General features: G+C 43.9%; 1 protein-coding gene across 2 annotated transcripts; it reads right to left on the reverse strand.

Moving 5' to 3' along the window:
- Nucleotides 1-4,955: 4,955 nt before the first annotated feature.
- Nucleotides 4,956-20,587, reverse strand: LOC310679722 (dimethylaniline monooxygenase [N-oxide-forming] 2-like). Of its 2 annotated transcripts, XR_014512486.1 has the most exons (10): nucleotides 20,289-20,587; nucleotides 15,415-15,552; nucleotides 13,896-14,084; nucleotides 13,131-13,293; nucleotides 11,311-11,453; nucleotides 10,552-10,751; nucleotides 8,417-8,772; nucleotides 7,431-7,503; nucleotides 5,949-6,498; nucleotides 4,956-5,706 (listed from the first exon to the last, which is right to left on the reverse strand). XR_014512486.1 is itself a non-coding variant. In XM_083445339.1 (9 exons), the coding sequence occupies exons 2-9, from the start codon at nucleotides 15,544-15,546 to the stop codon at nucleotides 6,147-6,149; spliced, it is 1,608 nt and encodes a 535-aa protein (XP_083301465.1). In that variant the 5' UTR covers nucleotides 15,547-15,552; nucleotides 20,289-20,563; the 3' UTR covers nucleotides 4,956-6,146. The 2 variants fall into 2 exon arrangements, 1 of the variants encoding a protein (XP_083301465.1); XM_083445339.1 differs by having other exon boundaries at nucleotides 4,956-6,498; nucleotides 20,289-20,563.
- Between the last annotated feature and the right edge of the window lie 528 nt (nucleotides 20,588-21,115).

A 21,115-nucleotide genomic window follows, 5' to 3' on the forward strand; every position in this document is an offset into this window, starting at 1 on the left:
CCAGCCTTCCAGAAATAAAGATCAAAGCACCATGTAACCAGCTGTGCAATCCCAATTAAATTTGGAGTTATGTTTCTCTTTCTTTCTTTTCTTTTTAAAAAAATAATATTGGTTTTTCCATGTATAGATTCTCTAACAATATTTCTCTAACAGTTGTCCATATTTCCCCCACTCCTCCCCTGGACTTCCCTCATATTCCCATTTTCTTTTATTTCCATATTACTCACCCTGTGTGTAGTTTCCCAAAATTTTCCCAATACATATAATCTTACTTTTCGTTATATACAGTTGTGTTTGTTTTCTAAAGGTATGGCGTTTTCTGACTACTATTTATTAGAATCTTTGCTTTTGGAATGTTGCAAAAGAGAAAAATTCATTGAATCAATTTAGTCCCAACTGTTGGGATACTGCCAGGGAGACAAAGTCCATCAGGACTCCACGTCGTCTCCGGACGTCCATCGATCTCCCGTAGACATGCAGTATCAGCAATTAGCGACACGAGCTCCAGAAATAGCTTGCCACATTCCAGAGCCGATGCACGCTCTATCAGCAGATAATGCACAGCGAAAGATGCACTCAGGAGAGCATTATTTACAAGTTTATTCAGCGTTGATCAGAACAAAGAAAACATGACTGGCTGCTTCAGTGTCTCAGGCACAGAGAGAGAGAAACGAAAGCAAAAGACACAACAGAAACATCCTGTGAACAGGAAATACACACTCACAAAGCCTGCTCACTTTTAAGGTGGAACGGAAATATCCTAACACCAACATCATATATTTGAATACATCCAGCAGAAAAGGCCATCTAGCCCTGTCAAATGCCTTTTGGGTATTTAAAAACACACACAGTCACTCTCTTTGTGTCATTGTACTTAGTCTTAGTAATCCAATGTCACACTTTCTAACATTGTTATAGTGTTTCCTGTTGTTAACAGAGCCAATCTGATCCACCAGGAAATAATTTAACACCATATGACTTAGCTGGGTTGTACATGTGTGTGTATTCTAAAATTAAGCATATGTCCTCCCCCAGTACCTTCTGGTCTATGCAATTTAATTCAAAAGAAAAGCTGCAGTTTTCATGCTGGAGATGGACATGAGTGTACATTGATCTTCTTGGTGCTCCCCATGCATGTAGTATCATTTCCCTGAGTTAATCTTCATGGGGACATTCAGACTTGCTCCCCTGCTTCACATCACAAGTCCCTGCTGTGAAGCAGGCATAGTCTATGTCACATTTCATGATATGTCACTGTTGGTGTTCCACATGCGTTGTTTTTAAAATACTGCAATTGGACAGAAGCCCTGCACTTATTTTCTTTCATTACTGTCTGTTCTGTTAAAGATTTACTAATCTGATTTACTAATCTGTTTTAGCACAAGACAAACAGGCCAATGCACATTGTCATCTTGAAGTCCTCTGCTGTCCCCAGTCACCCTCTCCAGGTGGGTGCAATTGAGCATACCCATACTAAGACAAATAAATCAGACCAGAACTCGCAATTCTGAGAGAATAAAGCACGTTGGGATGGAAGATGCACAAAAGTGTGTGATAATTTGTTGTTGACAAAGGACAGCTGAACATATAAAGGGCCCCATTACTTTCAGTAGCTTAGGACCTCATCAGACTTAAATCCAGATTCATACCAATTACTTCCTACCTTTAAAGATGGGGTTGGTTATGTGTGAGAGAATCATAGAATCATAGAATCATAGAGTTGGAAGAGACCACAAGGGTCATCGAGTCCAACCCCCTGCCAAGCAGGAAACACCATCAGAGCACTCCTGACATATGGTTGTCAAGCCTCTGCTTAAAGACCTCCAAAGAAGGAGACTCCACCACACTCCTTGGCAGCAAATTCCACTGTCGAACAGCTCTTACTGTCAGGAAGTTCTTCCTAATGTTTAGGTGGAATCTTCTTTCTTGTAGTTTGTATCCATTGCTCCGTGTCCGCTTCTCTGGAGCAGCAGAAAACAACCTTTCTCCCTCCTCTATGTGACATCCTTTTATATATTTGAACATGGCTATCATATCACCCCTTAACCTCCTCTTCTCCAGGCTAAACATGCCCAGCTCCCTTAGCCGTTCCTCATAAGGCATTGTTTCCAGGCCTTTGACCATTTTGGTTGCCCTCCTCTGTACACGTTCTAGTTTGTCAGTGTCCTTCTTGAACTGTGGTGCCCAGAACTGGACACAGTACTCCAGGTGAGGTCTGACCAGAGCAGAATACAGTGGCACTATAACTTCCCTTGATCTAGATGCTATACTCCTATTGATGCAGCCCAGAATTGCATTGGCTTTTTTAGCTGCCGCGTCACACTGTTGGCTCATGTTAAGTTTGTGGTCAACCAAGACTCCTAGATCCTTTTCACATGTACTGCTCTCAAGCCAGGTGTCACCCATCTTGTATTTGTGCCTCTCATTTTTTTTGCCCAAGTGCAATACTTTACATTTCTCCCTGTTAAAATTCATCTTGTTTGTTTTGGCCCAGTTCTCTAATCTGTCAAGGTCGTTTTGAAGTGTGATCCTGTCTTCTGGGGTGTTAGCCACCCCTCCCAGTTTGGTGTCATCTGCAAATTTGATCAGGATGCCCTTGAGTCCATCATCCAAGTCGTTGATAAAGATGTTGAATAAGACCGGGCCCAAGACAGAACCCTGTGGCACCCCACTAGTCACTCTTCTCCAGGATGAAGAGGAACCATTGATGAGCACCCTTTGGGTCCGGTCAGTCAGCCAGTTACAAATCCACTGAGTGGTAGCATAGTCAAGACCGCATTTTACCAGCTTCTTTACAAGAATATCATGGGGCACCTTGTCAAATGCCTTGCAGAGGAGGCAGATGGTCTAAATATAGGCAAAAGGAGATGGTGAAACATGGAGATACAGTTATGGCACTTCTGGTTCTAGGTGATTCTTCCTGAGTACCCGTTTTGCCTCACTGATAAGTTTCTTTTTGACTTCATTGGGTGGATATTGTTGCTTTAAGAATGCCTGATGAGATATTTTCAGATGTTTGTCTTTAAGGTGTCAGCGGTACCTTTTGTTAGTTTTGCTTGAACAGTTTTAACACAGCAACATCTCTGGAATGTGAATGTTTAGTTCCTCAGGTGCAAAACTAAGAATTGGCTGCCTGTCCCCTCATTCTTTTATTCACAAGTGCCCCAAACTAGGCTCCTTTAGCTGCCAAGAATTTGTTTCCCGGCTGGGTGGGGAGGAGAATATCAGGTTTTAGCTTTGAAAGGAGGTGTTTGGCAATGTTACAGATGGGCAAAAAAGGAGAATTGTAAGTGGAAGAAAACCCACACACTTTGACCTTTGTACTAAGCCCAGGCGTAATATAGTACCAAAGTGTGTACAAAAACTGGACTAACTATAATATTCTGTCCCACCCACACCCCACCCCCGAAAGTGATTCTAAAGTACTTATCAGTCGCTGATGGAAGTATTTACATTTGCATTATTCTACTAAGCTAAGGAAGACAAAAGTATATCAATCTAAGGGTGGGAACTAAGCTTTACGTTGACAGCAGAGAACTCCCAACACCCCATGTCCAACCTGTAATGATAATGTCAGTGTATTGATGGAAGTTTACTGCTATCAGAGAATGGCAATTGTCCTCTAGAAACTTCTACCCAGACCTGCATTTGAATGCATGAAATGAAATTTGATCCCTACATCTCTTTTCAGAGGATGGCTGAAGGGAAAATGGAGGGAGGAGGAGGACTTGAAGAGATGAAAGAGACTGTTTAAGCCCCCCCTTTTTTTCTTCCTCCCTCACATACCTATTATAAAAGGATAAAGAAACATGGATAATTCATTCTGGTCTTGCCCTTGAAGACTGGGATATCATATCAATTATACCGTTTGCTACCTTGATTTGCAGTAACAATAAAGTGAGATGAGCGCCGCAACCCCAGAATCGTCCGCGACTGGACCTAGTGGTCAGGGGTCCCTTTACCTTTACCTTAAGTGTGATATAACACATCAAATAAATAAAACCCATCTATCAAGCCCTATAATAATAATAATGTATTACTTATACCCCGCTCATCTGGCTGGGTTTCCCCAGCCACTCTGGGCGGCTTCCAACAGGAGATTAAAGGTAAAGGTACCTCTGCTCGTACGGGCCAGTCGTGTCCGGCTCTAGGGTAGTGCACTCATCTCACTTAAGAGGCTGGGGGACAGCGCTGTCCGGAGACACTTCCGGGTCACGTGGCCAGCGTGACGAAGCTGCTCTGGCGAGCCGGCACCAGCACAGCACACGGAAAAGCCGTTTACCTTCCTGCTATAAAGCGGTACCTATTTATCTACTTGCACTTACGGGTTCTTTCGAACTGCTAGGTGGGCAGGAGCTGGGACCGAAAGACGGAAGCTCACCCCGCCACGGGGATTCGAACCACCGACCATGCGATCGGCAAGCCCTAGGCACTGAGGTTTTACCCACAGCGCCACCCGCGTCCCATAACAGGAGATTAAAAATACATTAAAACATCGGACATTTTTTTAATAAAAAAAAAGAACTTCCCTAAACAGGGCTGCCTTCAGATGCCTTCTAAATGTCAGATAGTTGTTTATTCCTTTGGCATCTGATGGGAGGGTGTTCCACAGGGCGGGAGCCACTACTGAGAAGGCCCTCTGCCTGGTTCCCCATAACTTTGCTTCTCGCAGTGAGGGAACCACCAGAAGGCTCTCGGAGCTGGACAATGGGCTGGGCTGAACAATGGAGGGTGGAGGCACTCCTTCAGGTATACTGGGCCGAGGCCATTTAGGGCTTTGAATTGTGCTCGGAAACGTACTGGGAGCCCTGTCTTCATAGCAAGAGTAACAAAGCATAGCCCTTGATGCTCAGCATGAAATAAACTTGAAGGAACCAGAGGCTCAGCTCCTATAGAACAGAATGATGCACTGGTCTGAATTGCAGTGTTAAATGAGTGATAAAAAACACATACAGTTTTGTTTCTTTGTGCACGTTTTATTTGTAAACTCTTGCATTTTAGGCATTTGTCGGGCATGCAGAGGGTTTTAGTAGCACAGGTGCAATGAGTAACTGTAGCTCGGGGGGGGGGGCTCATGAGAAAGGGGGAAGCAGCACAAAAGAGATTCACCCTCGCTGACTCTCTCAAGCCTTACATAGACGGCAAAGTTCAAATGTCCCTTCAAAGGACCAGAAGCATACTTTTCTAAAAAAAGATAAAAGCTACAATTCTAAGTTGCACCCAGAAGGCACAAGACCTTGCTGGCCTTGCCAATTGGTTTACCAGCCCATTCTCCCTGGTGTGTGTGTGTGTGTGTGTTTCTGACTTCACATTAGAAATGGGAGGGAAGCCCATTCAATTCACATTTTCAGGCAAACCTACCTAATTTGTGGGTCCTGAAACAGCTATCCTTCAAAATTCACACTTCTCCTAATATACACCTCCTTGTTCGCTTTGCTGTTGTTGTTGGAAAACAACACCATTGGGAGAAGGTGCACATTAAAGTGCATATATTTGTGAAAATAGCATATCAAAATGAACTGTATTAGGAGAAATTCCTAGCAAAAATGTATTAGGAGGAATGATCACAAAAACACTGACGAATTTTCATGAGACACTTTTTCTTTTTAAGCAAATTGATCGGGAAATGTGCAAAGTAAACTTGATAGGAAAGCATGATAAATCGAGAGAAACCGAAACCGACAGATTTGCCCTTCCATACTTTGCCTGTACAGTGGTACCTCGGGTTGCATACACTTCAGGTTACATACGCTTCAGGTTACAGACTCCGCTAACCCAGAAATAGTGCTTCAGGTTAAGAACTTTGCTTCAGGATGAGAACAGAAATCGTGCTCTGGCAGCGCGGCAGCAGCAGGAGGCCCCATTCGCTAAAGTTGTGCTTCAGGTTAAGAACAGTTTCAGGTTAAGCACGGACCTCCGGAACGAATTAAGTACTTAACCCGAGGTACCACTGTATCTTCCTATTTCATTGTTTCCCAGACATTTCCTTCTTTCCATTTGCTAAGTTTGTAGGAAAGAGGAGACCCTAAGAGGGACGCAAGTTTGAGAGTGGAAAGTTGGCCCAGTGTGACCCCTATACATGCATTGAAGAGCAAGCAAGCATCAGTAAAGCAGCAGTTTGCCGCTGTTGCATCATTGGGTAGAGTTCAGCGCTGACCAACGGATAGGAAAACTGCAACCAAGAGAGCAAGGAAGCCAAGGATTTTAAGCAGGGAGAGCAGAGCGTTACTCGAAGAATTGCCCACTGTTCGAGTTTTTGTGGGCTTGATGATCCGCTGTGTCTGGGTCAGGATGGCGTTCCTGGCTCCAGCCCACTTCCCTGGTCCCATCAGGCGGAACTGGAATGGGCTGCAGGGTCCAAAGAAGATGGTCAAGGCCAGCTTGGGATCTCTCAGCAGGAGCCTGAACAGGTTTGGCTTTGCTCCTGTGAGAGCAGCAAGCTCATCCAGATACTCAATGAAATCCGTTTGGATTGACTGGCTGTGGCTGGTGCCAAACCTTTGAATGTGAAGAAAGACATCAATCACACCAATATCTGAGGCGGAGAAGGCATAACATGATTTTATCTTGAGCACATAACTTAGGCAAGAACAGGTCTAGTACAGTGGTACCTCGGGTTAAGTACTTAATTCGTTCTGGAGGTCTGTACTTAACCTGAAACTGTTCTTAACCTGAAGCACCACTTTAGCTAATGGGGCTTCCCGCTGCCACCGCGCCACCAGAGCACAATTTCTGTTCTCAACCCGAAGCAAAGTTCTTAACCTGAAGCACTATTTCTGGGTTAGCGGAGTCTGTAACCTGAAGCGTATGTAACCTGAAGCGTATGTAACCCGAGGTACCACTGTAACAGAAAAGCGGAGGTGGGGGCACTCATCTTGAATCTGGCAGATGGAAGCTATCTATATTTGTTCCCCAAGCCATCATAGCCTATCTTTCTTAACTACTTCGTTCAAATGCTGATATTGTATCCATGTTGTTAATTTCCCTGATAATTCCTTAAATTCTTTCAATTGATACTCTCCTCCCTCCTGTTTTAATAAATTTCTATGTTGTCCAACCTTCTATTATATTCTTTTTCCACCCCCATCGTTCAGCCCCGTCACTGAGGTCCACTTCCAAGGGCCTTTTGACAGTTCCCTCCCTGCGAGAAGTGAAGCTACAGGAAACCAGGCAGAGGGCCTTCTCGGTAGTGGCGCCCTCCCTGAAGAACGCCCTCCCAGCAGATGTCAAGGAAATAAACAACTATCGGACTCTTAGAAGACATTTGAAGGCAGCCCTGTTTAGGGAAGCTTTTAGTGTTGGGTGTTTTGTCATGTTTTTAATATTCTGTTGGGAAACCCAGCCAGATGGGCGGGGTATAAATAAATAATCATCATCATTATCTGATCTGGAGCTGATATTAACCATAAAGCATTGGATGTTTCTCTTACCATTTGATCCTCTTCTCATTCCTCTTGGTGGTGTCAGCCACCATAGTGCTCTCTGAAGGCAGCAAACTTAGCCCTAAAAAGATTAAGAGTTGGGGCTGAGGTCATATCTACAATATATATTCTTGGGAGGAAGTCATGATAGTGGAGACCAGCTCTTTTGCCCCACTTCTTTTCATAGCTTCTCATCCCATCACCCTCCACCCCAATCTACTGTTTATGAGTTTGTGGGTGCCAGACCTTTCTAACACCTGGACCCAACAAGTCTTGAAATATAAGCCAGGCTAGCTTTCTGATGAGGTCATTGCCTGGAGTGATGAGCCATTAAGAAAGGGTTTTGTGAGCTAGAAGCTGGATAGGAAAGCGGAAGGCTGAAAAGCCAGAGAGGCTGAAGTCTTTCCCTATGGGGAAAGAAAGACCCTTTAGGGGTGTTAATCAACCTCTCCATTTTAGGCTAAGGTTATTTGTTTGATTGATTGATTTATATACCACCCTTTATTGCAAGATCTCAGGGTGCAAATGCATGTGTAAATAACCCATATATCCTAAAGACACCACTGTCACCACTGTGTCTCATTCCCAGAAGGAAACACGGAGCCTAAGTTCCTAGAATTCCTGGAATCTCACAGCACCCAGAGACTGGGGTGGTGTGCAACCCTATTTTGCTTTTATATATAGTGGTACCTTGGGTTAAGAACTTAATTCATTCCAGAGGTCCGTTCTTAACATGAAACTGTTCTTAAACTGAAGCACCACTGATATCCTAACTTTGAAAATTGCCAAACTACATGAGTAGCAAGGCAAAGCAAAACAATGCTTCACTAAAGGTGTAATTGTTATTTCCTGTTTACCTCCGCATTCACCCCCTTCTGCTTCTTATTTTGTTTATCCTATTGTAAAATGTTAGATTGCAACCTCCTCATGGCAAGGAACTGTTCTTTTGTACTATGCACCCTGACTGAGCTGTATAATCAGAACCAGAATCTTACTCTTAAAGACTCTGGTCGCCCAGCGAGCTTGCAGCTCTGCAGTGGGCATGATAGGCCCAAGGGGCTGGATGAGGCCAATAACAGCCAGCGTTGGCTTCTCCAGATGAAGAGGAAAGACGTGTTTATACAACGGGACTCGATTGTCTTCCACCTTGATCACTGACTTGTCCAGAAAAGGAAACGCAACAGTGTAGCCTGTTGCAAAGATGGCAATATCCACATTCTCCTCTACAGTTCCATCTTCAAAAATGACGGAGCTCTCGGTGAACTCCTTGACGAGTGGTTTCACCATCACCGCACCACAGAGGATACGGCTAGGCAAGTCGTCATTGAACACTGGCTCTTTCATCAGGGATCTGGAAGGCAAAATGAGAGTGGAGAAACAGGCCCAGAAACTGGAAGGGATAACACTGTTCTTATTCTCCACCAATAATACAGTGAGCCAGCAACCTATGTGCATTTGACATGAGTGCATTCAGCTTCTCGTGGGGGAAAAAGATAGTAAAAATTAATAGGAAAGGGGTGGGAAGAGGGCGGGCGTCCCTAAAAAGGGGCAGGGGTGGAATGGGGCTGAATGGGCTTATATGCGCTCCACCGAAGGGTGAAGTGGGGGGTGACTGGAATGGAGGTAAATGTACCCCTGACCATTAGGTCCAGTTGTGACCGACTCTGGGGTTGCAGCGCTTATCTCGCTTTACTTGCCGAGGGAGCCGGCGTTTGTCTGCAGACAGCTTCCGGGTCATGTGGCCAGCATGACTAAGCAGCTTCTGGTGAACCAGAGCAGCGCACGGAAACCTTTTACCTTCCCACCGGAGCGGTACCTATTTATCTACTTGCACTTTGACGTGCTTTCGAACTGCTAGGTTGGCAGGAGCTGCGACCGAGCAACTGGAGCTCACCCCGTCGCGGGGATTCGAACCGCCGACCTTCTGATTGGCAAGCTCTAGGCTCTGTGTTTTAGACCACAGCGCCACCCGCATCCTTACGTCTGGAATGGAACCCACATGTAAAACAAGGATTGCTTGTATAGGCAATTTTGGCTTTAGGTGCAATCCCTGGAACATAACTCCTCTACAGTGCTTCATAGGGTTCAAAGTGCTTCACATACCGTACTTTTCTGTGTATTCGATGAGGCTTTTCTCTTTAAAAAAGAGAAAGTTGATTGGTGGGACAGTTGATTAGTTGCTGCGCCTATCCGGAGACCCTCAAGGTGATTGGGTGTGTGAGTGGTGGCTGTGGCAATGGCTGCTTTCGATTGGCTGCCGCTGCTGCTATTAGGCAGGTGATTGGAGGCTGTTAGTGGCGAATGGGCAATGTGTGTGGTCATGCGGATGAGCAATCTTTGTCAATTCCCCCCCCCCCCAAAAAAAAGCTCAACAACTCTGGGCAATCCTTCCCCCATTTTCTTAATTTGGAGTCCCCCAAAATAGGGGATGTCTTATACACGGGGCGGGGGGGGGGTGTTATACATGGAAAAATACGGTACTTACATTTCCCAAAGTTTTGGTCAAGTTGCACACTTTTTCCTTGACTTGAAGTCAGGCTGGACCTGTTACACTTACACCCCCAAATATGTACTTCTTATAAGAATGCTTATAAGAAGTAAGGATCACCTGTCCTCAAAGGAGCTAAGTGTCTGTATTTCTGTTTGTGAATCTATTTTAGGTTTACTCTGCTGGCTGGACGGTGGAAAGCCCAGATCAGCAATTCATGCAGAGACTGAATGAATTACGAATGAATAAATCCATCAGCGATCCATGCAGAGGCACAACAGGCAGTAGCATCCTCAGATGGTGTGAAATTCTTCTCACAGATTTCCCGGTCTAAACACAGGGACCACATGCCTTTTCAAAAAGGAGATGGATGGAAGCATAGGACTGACAGAATTTGTGTCTAACTGATTTTCGTCTCTTGTTGTGTCTTGCAATAACCCTGGCAACAAACCCAGGTCAGATCAACCCCCCTTTGAAGCAAAATGACCAGCTATATCAAGCCTAGGCAAACTCGGCCCTCCAGATGTTTTGAGACTACAATTCCCATCATCCCTAACCACTGTTTCTGTTAGCTAGGGATGATGGGAGTTGTAGTCCCAAAACATCTGGAGGGCAGAGTTTGCCTAGGCCTGAACTATATACCTGTTTCGAGGCACCAAGCCATAGTTCTCGTGGCTAAACCACTGGTTCATTTTCCATTCCGTCATCCATCGCAAAAGGAACCAAGGGGCAGAATGTCGGATCAAGTCGTTGAAGCGAGTGTGAAAGATGGTGTCCCAAGGATAGCCATTGTCATACACTCGGCTCATCACCCAGGTGCCTCCCCTTGTGCTGAGGAAAACCTGTGGGGCAGCAAGAGAAGCCGATGAGCCCCCAAAACTCTCTCAAAGCTTCCTCTCTCCTTCACAAATCCAGTGGAGTAGCGTGGGTTGCAAGGGTCCCGGGCCACACAGAGGGGGAGGGGGAGAGAGGGAAACGGACTTAGTATGCATGCAAATTCAACTGCCTAACAGAGTCTGCATCACCCAGGAGATTTCAGCCACAGAGATAAGACAAGAGGAGTTGTTTCGTTGCCTTTATATATGTTTTTGTATATGTATGTTCAGCTGCTTTTTAATGTTTTCCGCTGCTGATCTCTTAGCTGTTCTTACTTTATTAGCAAGCGGACTTGAGTTCCTGACAGGCAGGGTATATATAAAATAACATTTACTGTTACAATATCTGTTTACATCTATCCTCCTCTCTCTCTGCTCCTTCCTTCAGTCAGTGGGTCCTGCTGCCAGCCATCGCGTGGGTAAGTCCACCTTAGCTTGGGTTCCATCTATTTTGTTTTGTAATCCATGCCTATCAAGAAGATATCCAATTCTTCACATCACCCCTCTCCCCAAACAGCCTCTTTACCTTTTTCGCCTTCCTGCAGATCTCCACAGCGATGTCAGCAGCCGAATTCCCCATCCCAATGATCACAACAGTCTTCCCATTGAACCCATCAGGGTTTTTGTAATTTCGGCTGTGGAAATAGTTTCCCCGGAACTTTTCAAAACCTGCCATGAAGCAAAGAGTTGCTACAGCACTTGCAGAATAACTTAATAGTTGCAAAAAGTTGTTTTTGGATAGATTCCAGATCAGGATATCACAGCATTCAGGTACAAGACAAACTTGGCTCATCTGTAGTGGAAGAATGCTATTCCCTCAAATATATCTTCTCACGAGAGGAAAAAACTGGTAAAAACAATATAGCTTTAGCCAAGTGACTAACCTGTTTTGTGATCAAACATTGGTGCAGTGCAAGAAAGTAGCCTTTTAGAATGTGAAAGTCAATGACTTTAAATCAGTATATATTTGTAGAGTCAGTGATCTAGTGGAGCTATGGTTGTTGTTTTTTAATTCCTATTTTTATTTTATATCCAAAGAGCATGCTAAGGACAAAAACATGTTAACTATGGCCTCTTCTAAGCAAAGCAGTAGAGGGTTTGTTTGTTTTATGGCATCAGAAGGGTGAGCTTGATTAGGTCTCCCTCTGAGCCATCATTTTCTGCCAAATCTTCTATCCGATGTATCTCCCCCTTCCCCTAGGAATTCCAAGTGTGAGTTGGCTAAGATAAATACATTTGGAACTCTGATATGGGTAGGGGGAAATCCAGAATTTGGGGGAAAATATGCAAAAGTTGAACAAATTAGGCAACAATGCTTGATTTGTTTTCACCACATAGCACAACTGGGGATGAAGAGACATGTCAAAATCATACATTTGAGGGAATGAGATAGGAAAAGATTTCTCATGTGGAATTGTGGGGGATGTAAGGGCAAGGGACGCAGGTGGTGCTGTGGTCTAAACCACTGAGCTTACGGCTTGCCAATCAGAAGGTTGGCGGTTTGAATCCCCGCAACGGGGTGAGCTCCCGTTGCTCAGTCCCTGCTCCTGCCAGCCTAGCAGTTCGAAAGCACGTCAAAGTGCAAGTAGATAAATAGATACCGCTCCAGCAGGAAGGTAAACAGTGTTTCGGTGCGCTGCTCTGGTTTCGCCAGAAGTGGCTTAGTCATGCTAGCCACATGACCCGGAAAAGCTGTCTGCGGACAAACGTTGGCTTCCCTCGGCCGGTAAAGCGAGATGAGCGCTGCAACCCCAGAGTTGTCCACAACTGGACCTAATGGTCAGGGGTACCTTTACCTTTACCTTTACCTTTAAGGGCAAGGGAATGAGGATATTTATCTGCACAGGCATATGAAGGACCTTAATCCCTACCCAGGGCTGACCTAAAATTTTCTTTTGCTCATTCCCAGCCCTTCCCCCTGCAGAGAATAACTATAGCACATTCAATAAGAGTTGGCTGCGAAACCGTTTTCTTGTTTGCATTTGTCATTTTTGTCCCTTCATTTCTCCCCCTCCTTCCACTTATAGCTTTCTGTGCCTGAGGCAAATTATGGAGATTAGAACATTCTTGATCTTATCATCCCCCCTGAAATGGTGCTGATCTGCTAAGCTGCCTCTGTTAAGCTGCCCCCCCCCCCAATTCAAGCAGCGGCTCTCTCCTTGCAAGCTCATAACTAAGGTGAGAAGAGTCTCTTGAATTCTGGCACCCTGGATGCTTGCCTCTTCTAGTTGGTCCAGCATAACGTCATGCCTGGTCACTGAACCTCACAAACCCAACCAGACGGTGTGTTGTCAACTGAAATATCTTCAGGGTTTTCAACTCTCTGTTAGGCTGAAGAAACCTTACCAGGAAAAGACTCCACTGGGGTGTATGCTTCTATCTGGTGGCCAGTGCAGATCATGACAGCATCGAAGATGAATGACTCCTGCTTTCCATCTGTCTCTGTGACCATGGTCCATTGGCCAGTGGTAGCATAATCTTGACTTTTTTCTAAACTGATGACGGTGGTCTACCATGAAGCCAGAAAAAATGACACGATTACTTTGCAAACAGTTCTCTCTGACATCACGTTCCTCACTCGCCACTTCATTGAACAGGAGGAAGTTCTGAAGGGGAAATTTTTGAAGGGCTTTTGGAAGGATACTGAGAAGCTAGAAGAGGACGGCCAAGATGATCAAAGGTCTGGAAACCAAGGAACTACTTATGAAGAACAGTTGAGGGAATTGAGTATGTTTAGCCTGGATAAGAGGAGGTGGAGAGGAGATATGATAGCCACCTTCAAATGAAGGTGGTGGACTCTCCTTCCTTGGAGGTTTTTAAGCAGAGGTTGGGTGGCCATCTGTCATGGGTGCTTTAGTTAAGATTACTACATTGGAGGGATTTGGACTACGTGGTTGTAACTGCTAGTAAGTGTTGGTACTGTTTGAAAAAAAGCGGACTCGTTCCATGTGTGGTGGACGTTCTACAGACATCAAAAAAATTGAAAAAGAATTGTCCAAGCATCATCACTCTTTACCAGAGCTAATGGATTCTCTTGTCTCTTAACATTATACCAAATTTAGCTCTCAGAAAGAAACCGGAGATAGTATTGAGTGAATTAAATCTACATACCTTGAACCTGATATACTTGAGCAGACCAAAGTGCTTTGCATACAGTCGCAAATATTCCAGGAACTTGGAGTTGTGCAGGAAGTTTGGAAAGTGGTCAGGCATTGGAAAGTCACTGAAGCAGGACATCTCTTTGGAGGAATTGGTGACGACAGAGTTGTAGATGCTAGCCCTGTTTTCCTCCACCTTTTCCTAGGGAGCAATAAGAAGATCCCTGCTTGATCACACCCTAGTTCCATTTCGTCCACTGTCCTGATTCCAGTGAAGGTGAGGCAGATGCCTCCAGGAATCCCACACACATAGCATGAAGGCAAAAGCTCCTCACCATTGTTTGCTTCTCAGTCAACTGTTGCCAGGTGGTTCACTATCTCTGAACATGGAGGCTCCATTAAAGTGCTATGACTAATAACCCAATTGGTCTCAAAATCTCCATAGAGATATAATGCATTCCTAGCAAGGTGTCACAACCAAAACATTCACCTCCCTGTCTATGCAATCCAGTGCACCCATGAGTCATCTGACATCCGCAACAGGATAAAAAATATTCCAAGAGAAGCCATTTTGAACAAGTTTTTGATATATGTATTGAACAATATATTGAACAAAAATAACAACAAAAATCCATCCAAAAGGGAATCCAGTTCATCCTCAGTTGAAAGCTGTTTACATACTATAAAGAAATGGAATGGGGCGCTCCCAGTGTTCCTAGGATGCCATTGTTCAAAAAAGCACAGTAGAGGGTAAATAATCCACATGACTACAATCAATTGGTCACAGATCTTCCAGTTCTAGGAGCGAGGGTGAAACAATCCACCCAGTTATGTTCAGCAAAAATGGAGGGCATTTATTAAACCATCAGCACATTGTTTGGTTTGTGACTGCTGAGGGACAAGCCAATTTTATTTTGGCACAATTCAGGATGAAAAGCAGGCAAGATGAAATTCCTACCTCAGGCAGCAGATTATGTGTGCCGTATGGGCAGATCTGCCTGCTGGGGCATAATCCACTGCACAAAGTTCTCCTCTCGCAAACATTGCTCAACAGCTTTGATTTCCTGAAAAGAAAGCTCAACAAATTGGCTGCCCCCTCCCCTAACAAAAATCCTGGCTACACCCATGTGGAAGACACGAATGGCATGAAACTATTTACATTACTGAAAATATATTTCACACCTGGTTTGGCTCTTAGTGACCAACACTGGATGAGGATGAGTCTGGCAGTATATTCTGCCATGCAATGTCCCGGCACCTATACACACAATTTCAGCCACTTCCTTTCTGGAGCAATGCAATTCAGCCAGAAACTTGAGTGCTGGCGAAGGTGAGGACAACTATCAGTTGATGAAGACTTTTAGAACTAGGTGCCTTCTGACATATTGGTGGCAGCTGAGGTCAAAAGGAGCTTAGCCACAGAACACAACTATCAGAATCGGGGCGTGTCCCTCTGTGGGTTGTAGTGGAAGCTTCCCAAGATACATTCATTCAGTGTTCTAACCTTTCAAGCAACAAGTCTCCTGACTTACTGTGAATCTCCATAGTCCCCCGATGTCACTGCTTTGCTCAAAGCAAGTGGGCTCAAGGCCTTCCTCCAGGCAGCCTTTGATGGATGTCAGCCCGCTCACTCCAGCACCGATAATGGCAACTTTCTTAGCCATGGTCCCCTACGGGAAGGAAAGATCAAAGGCACAGCTTACATTTCTCCCTTGAATCAGAAGGCCACTTCTGTCCTCTTATAAACACTAGGGGTGTGCTATCTTCGCTCAGAGGCTTGGACAGACACTGTGCTTCACCCCAGATCTGTGGACAGTGGTCATTTCCTGAAGCCTTAGATGTCTTTCCCATTGACTGGAATGAAGACACCAACAAAGGCATATCACTTTTCATTTGTTGGCAAATTTGGATGAAATGTGTTTGCGTTGATGCCCCTTCTGGGGAGTCTTTGCCAAGAACCACACAGTTAAGAATAGTGACATTGTGCCAATCGGGGCAGATGATTCGAGCAATGTTCACATCACGTTGCAAGCAGCATGATCCGAGAAGCGTCCACATCACATTTCAAATGACCCGAGCGGTGTTCACATGATCCTTCACACAGGCTTTCTTTGCATAAGGGGAGAGGGAAGTGAGGGGCAAGCAGTGTTTACATGACCCTCCCCACAGACATATGATCCAAGAATCTAAGCGTATTTCAAAGGATCCAAATAGCAGCCACATCACATCTTAAACTCGCAGCACTCAGACCTGACAGTTTAGAAAGTACATTCGCACTAGCGTTTTAACGATCGCTTAATGATATTGGAAAGTGCTCCAAGCTACTAAAATCAGGGGTGTCGCAAGTGGTGTGGGGGGGTGCGGTCTGCCCCGGGTGTCATGCCTGGAGGGGTGACAAAAAACCCCTGGGCGGATCGGTGTGGTGGTGCTTGCAGCTGCGTCGAGCGGATTTTCGCGATTGGAGTGATTGTCGTCGTGAAAATCCGCCCGCTGATGGCGCAAATACGCCCAGCGATCAGCCTGGCAGCCCCCCCCCCCCCAGCGGGCAGAGCTCACATCCCCGGCGGGCGGTTTTATGCAATCAGCGGACAGGTTTTCGCGATCGGCGGGTGGTGCTGGCACCCCCTGGCAGGCAGTGCTCGCACCCCCGGCAGGCCAGCACCACCCGCCGATAGTGAAAATCCAACCGCCGATCGTGCAAACTACTGCCTCGTCTGATATACAGCAACTAAAGGAGACTGTTCCACTTGCCACAAGAAAGTTTTCGCCATTAACTTGTATTAATTTTATACCCACTTCTCCAATTGGTGAGAAATCTGTGGGTAGCACTACCAATTTACAGTGCAACGCTGTACATGTCTGCTCTGGGGCAAGTGTGCATGGTTACAGGCAGGGCTTTTTATCAGTCGGAACTCAGTTTTGGCACCTTTCAGGTGGGCACCCTGGCCATTATTTATGTGATCGTTGGTTGGATTTGCGCAATCTGCGGGCGTATCTGTTTCACGGCCAACCCTTCCTAATAAAACCTTAACAACTTTGGGTACCCTCCCTAAAAAGCTCAACAACTCTGGGCAACATTCCGAAAAATTACAATGTGGGGTCCAACAGTAGAAGAATGGCAGATGAAGATGTTAGACTTTTTGGAGCTAGCCGACCTGACTGGGAGAATCCGCGATCAGAAAGAAGAGGAATATCAAGAAGATTGGAAGAAATTCAAAGACTATTTAGCCAGATATTGTAACATAAGTAGAAGTCACTTGAAAATATCAAACAGGCCTAGGATTAGAGTAAGAATGAAGTGTAAAATACTATGGATTTAGATAATTATGAAAAGAGAAGAAGATAGTAAATCAAAGGAGTTAATTTGATTAGAAAGAAGATATTGGACAGCTGTTACAAGGTGATTCAAAGAAACTCAGTAAGGGGATATTCATGGAAGTCAGTTAACAATGAAAATTAAATTAGGTCTTAGAAGTAATATGTGTCTATATGTTTGTTTTTTCTTTTCTTTTTTCTCTTCTTTTTAGGATTGTAATGTGTGTTTATCTTGGAGTGCTATATTCATTATAAATTTGGAAAATCAATAAAAAAAATTGGGGGGGGGATTGCAATGTGGTGTGTGTGTGTGTGTGTGTGTGTGTGTGTCAAAATTTTTTTTGCACTGGGTACCACCTCACCTTGCTACGCCTCTGACTAAAATGTGACATTTCATCTGCAGAAATTCAACTTCAACATGGAATGAGATGAAGAGGGAACCATCCATAAATTATGTCGCATGCCTTTTTGGGGGGGAGAAGATAGCAAAGGGTGGGTTTTTCCCAGGAAAAGCACCGGGACAAAACAACAACAACGATGCTTGGACATGAAACTTTAAAGCATGGAACTGTGCATCAAAATGCAGCACCAAAGGAAATCTGGATGAGACCATAGTTGAGGAGATGAGATATTGGTTATATTGGATTAATGTGTGACATGGGAATTGGGGTTTAAAAAAATGGTTTTGCAACTTGCAGTCCCCTCTATTGCTTTCTTATCACAGCAAGGGATTGTGTGAGATGCGTTATCTACTGAAGCCTAGGAAAGAGGAGAAATGAGGACAAACCTCATTCCCAAGGTTAAATTCATACTTCTATAAGCATTATTATTCTTTTAGGCTGGGGGGGGGGGGAGCTTCTCTGCTTTGCTGTCACCTTAAATTGAACGTCTGAATTCAGTTTAGAGTCAGGATTACAGGAAAACACAAATTACATAGGTACAGAGCAGTGATACCTGGAATAAACTTGAAGACTAAATTCTTCTGGCTTTAAAAATTGTGAGTATATTTATTGACCATAATCCAACAGAAACTTATAAACATTTAAGCCTGTTGATTTCAGTGGCATTCAGAATGTTTAATTCTATGTTGGGTTATGGCAGGGGGTTGGACTCGATGGCTCTTGTGGTCTCTTCCAATTCTATGATTATATGATTCTTGACAACCATATGTCAGGCTGGTGAGTATAAAGCTGATCTCGTGGTTACAGCATAACTTTCACGCATCTGAGCACCATTAAAAATGTGCTTTTATTTTTATATATCCATATTCAGTTAAAGTTGTGACAGACAATTTTATTTACATAAAGCTATTCAGGCTGCCGCTCATTATTTTAAAAATGCATTGATTAACACAGTAATTAATTAAAAAAAAGTCAGCTATATTTATAAGAAAAGGCAAAAAAAGAAAAGACTGTAGGACTGTACTCAATGAAATATTCAGCTAATATTTATGCAGCTTGGATATTTGAAGGAAAATGTTTTGCAGCAGTACCCAGAATTAAACTGGACTCTTAGCAACAGCTGGTATACTAATAGCCACACAATGAGAAGCAGCATTAAAAATTAGTTGATAAAACCATGGGAAAATGGATACAATGACAAAGTGAACATATTTGTAATAGTAAAAAAGAGGAGGGGATAACTAGAGACCTTTATAAAATTCATTGATGCAAATATAAACAGAGGAAATATAGAATGAGGTTCCCTAGGTTGGGAAGGAAATGAAGGGAAAATATGGAATGATTTAATCTGTATCATGTAAATGATGTAAGTCAAATACTGCAAATTAGATATTAAGAAAGTGAATATAAAATCTGGTTAAAGGAAAAGCAGATATGATTAAAGTATAGCTGGTTTTGGATAATTATGATGTGTTTTCTTGTTCTTTATTTGAAAAATGTTACCAATGTGATATTTTGATATTTCCTTATGGGGGGAAAAGAAAGAAAATTAATGGAATTTTGTGTAATGGATCGACTTACGTATTAGTAGATTTTGCCAAATATTGACTTCTTAAATGCAGATAGGAATTGGAATTATGACAGTAGCACCCCTTAATAGTAAATATTGGTGGCACTTTAAGAACCTATGAGGATGCAAGAGAGATGTCTCAGATTTGGAAGTGGTTTGCTGTCCAGGAAAGCTCATGATTGAGTAGTTTGAAAAGGTAAGTTGTATGACTTAAGATACAAGTTTGTACTTTACATAATAGTGTATAGTAGATATATTTGTACAATACTCATATATGTCTCTTAAAATCATTCAAGTAAACTTTCTAATGTTATTTCAACTTGTCATGCAGAAATTATGATTAACTTTTGGCTGCCTTTTGCAGATGGACCTATTTACTTAGGACTTTGGGAAAGTTTGACATTTGGATCGTTTTTATATCATTTTTATCAGCTGCTTTCATGCACCGCTGATGTTCTGTATTTCAGCATTGTGAAATGTTTGCAGTTCTTTGTTTAATGATTTCGATTGTGAGCTGGCCTTGTACCATATGAGATAAAACAATTATCAAAATAAAACGATGGCTATAAATCAGAGTACTTCAGCACACACAAGGCAGAAATTCCTCATTCTCTCTTCGGGAAACAGAAAAAGCAAAACCATTTTTAGAGCACCAAAATCCTAACTGAGCATTTAGAAAGAACGGGTCAAACCTCGCATGTTGGTGAGAGGTTTGTGACCAGATCTCCCCTTCATTAAATTTGATTGGCGCAGCAGTGCTGCTGAAGGGGGTTTTAACACATTACTCCGCACCACTTTGACAAATCAAAACTAACCCCTGGCCAGAGATTACAGGTATTTGCATTTGGTGGAGGAAGCAGAAAGTGTGAGCATTGTAGGTGCGAGAGGTAGATCTGGAAAATAGCACAATGGGGGAAAGAGTGAAATACTTCTGCGTCCAGCATTGCTGCTCTGACCCCAACGAGAGAGAGAGAGAGATTGAGAGAGAGAGAGAGAGAGAGAGAGAGAGAGAGAGAGAGAGAGATGGCCACAGATTTCTCAAATATGCGGTTTGACTTGAAGAGTCAAGAGATAAAAAGGTTGAAGAACCAAAGTACCGTAGGGAAATGATACTTCTTACCTGGCTTCCTCTGTTGCCTGGATTAAGCAGATTGTCCCTTCAGTGTCTAGAGGGAAATCCACACTCCAGCTGAGCTCCAGAGACTTTTGACAAGGGGGCAGTCCATGCTCACGTAGTTCTTTATCTCTCAGGCACAGAGCGCTAGGAGTTAACTTGTTGATGCAGAGAGATGCCCCTTTCCCCTGGAACAGTCTTTAGGGGTACTGGGGTGTGTCTGTGTAATAAACAGAGTTGCCCTAAAGTGTTCTGTGGATGTTTGTTAGCAACCTTCTTTGAAAACGCAAGGAGTTTGGCAGCCTTAGCCAAGGGCTAGGGTTACACAATCACATGGAATGTGGGACTGTGGATTTGGGCTTAGATGTTCTCCCTTTAATGACAGCTATAGGTAGTGGAGTGGTGGAAGCTGAACTTGCTGGCTTCCCTTGAAAAGACAACAGGACAATTGAGAAGCAGTTGCCGTGCCTTTGCTCTACCTACAGCTTGGAAGAACAGCCTGCACCAAACAAAGGATACTCAACTTAGATGAGTTCCAGCTGGTAGCAAAGTAACTGTGGTTTTAGCATAGCTGTCAACTGTCCCTTATTTGACGGGAAACTCCCTCATCCCAGCGCCATGACCCGCTGCTGTCCCTTATTGATGATGTCCCTTAAATTTCCCAGGTTTCATGCTTGCCCGGCTCAGGAGGGAAGCAGAGGCTCGGGGTCCTCCTCCGTGAGATTTCCCCCTCTGCATCCTTTTCCTAACTCTATTTTTATAAATCATTTGTCCATCCAAAGTTCAATTTTTTACTACAAGTTTTCTGTCAATCCTACCAATGTATGTAACTC

This window comes from Podarcis tiliguerta (genome assembly GCF_965153285.1).
Source record: "Podarcis tiliguerta genome assembly, chromosome: 6".
Taxonomy (NCBI): Eukaryota; Metazoa; Chordata; class Lepidosauria; order Squamata; family Lacertidae; genus Podarcis; species Podarcis tiliguerta.

What these genes read in the sequence shown, in the direction of transcription:
- LOC310679722 (XM_083445339.1), bottom strand. Translation starts at nt 15,546, where the DNA reads ATGGCTAAGAAAGTTGCCATTATCGGTGCTGGAGTGAGCGGGCTGACA. An exon ending in CCCAGTGGAGTCTTTTCCTG is followed by an intron (nt 11,454 to 13,130) that starts GTAAGGTTTCTT and finishes GCTTCATGGCAG; the next exon opens with GTTTTGAAAAGTTCCGGGGA. An exon ending in TCTGCAGGAAGGCGAAAAAG is followed by an intron (nt 10,752 to 11,310) that starts GTAAAGAGGCTG and finishes GCTGCCCCACAG; the next exon opens with GTTTTCCTCAGCACAAGGGG.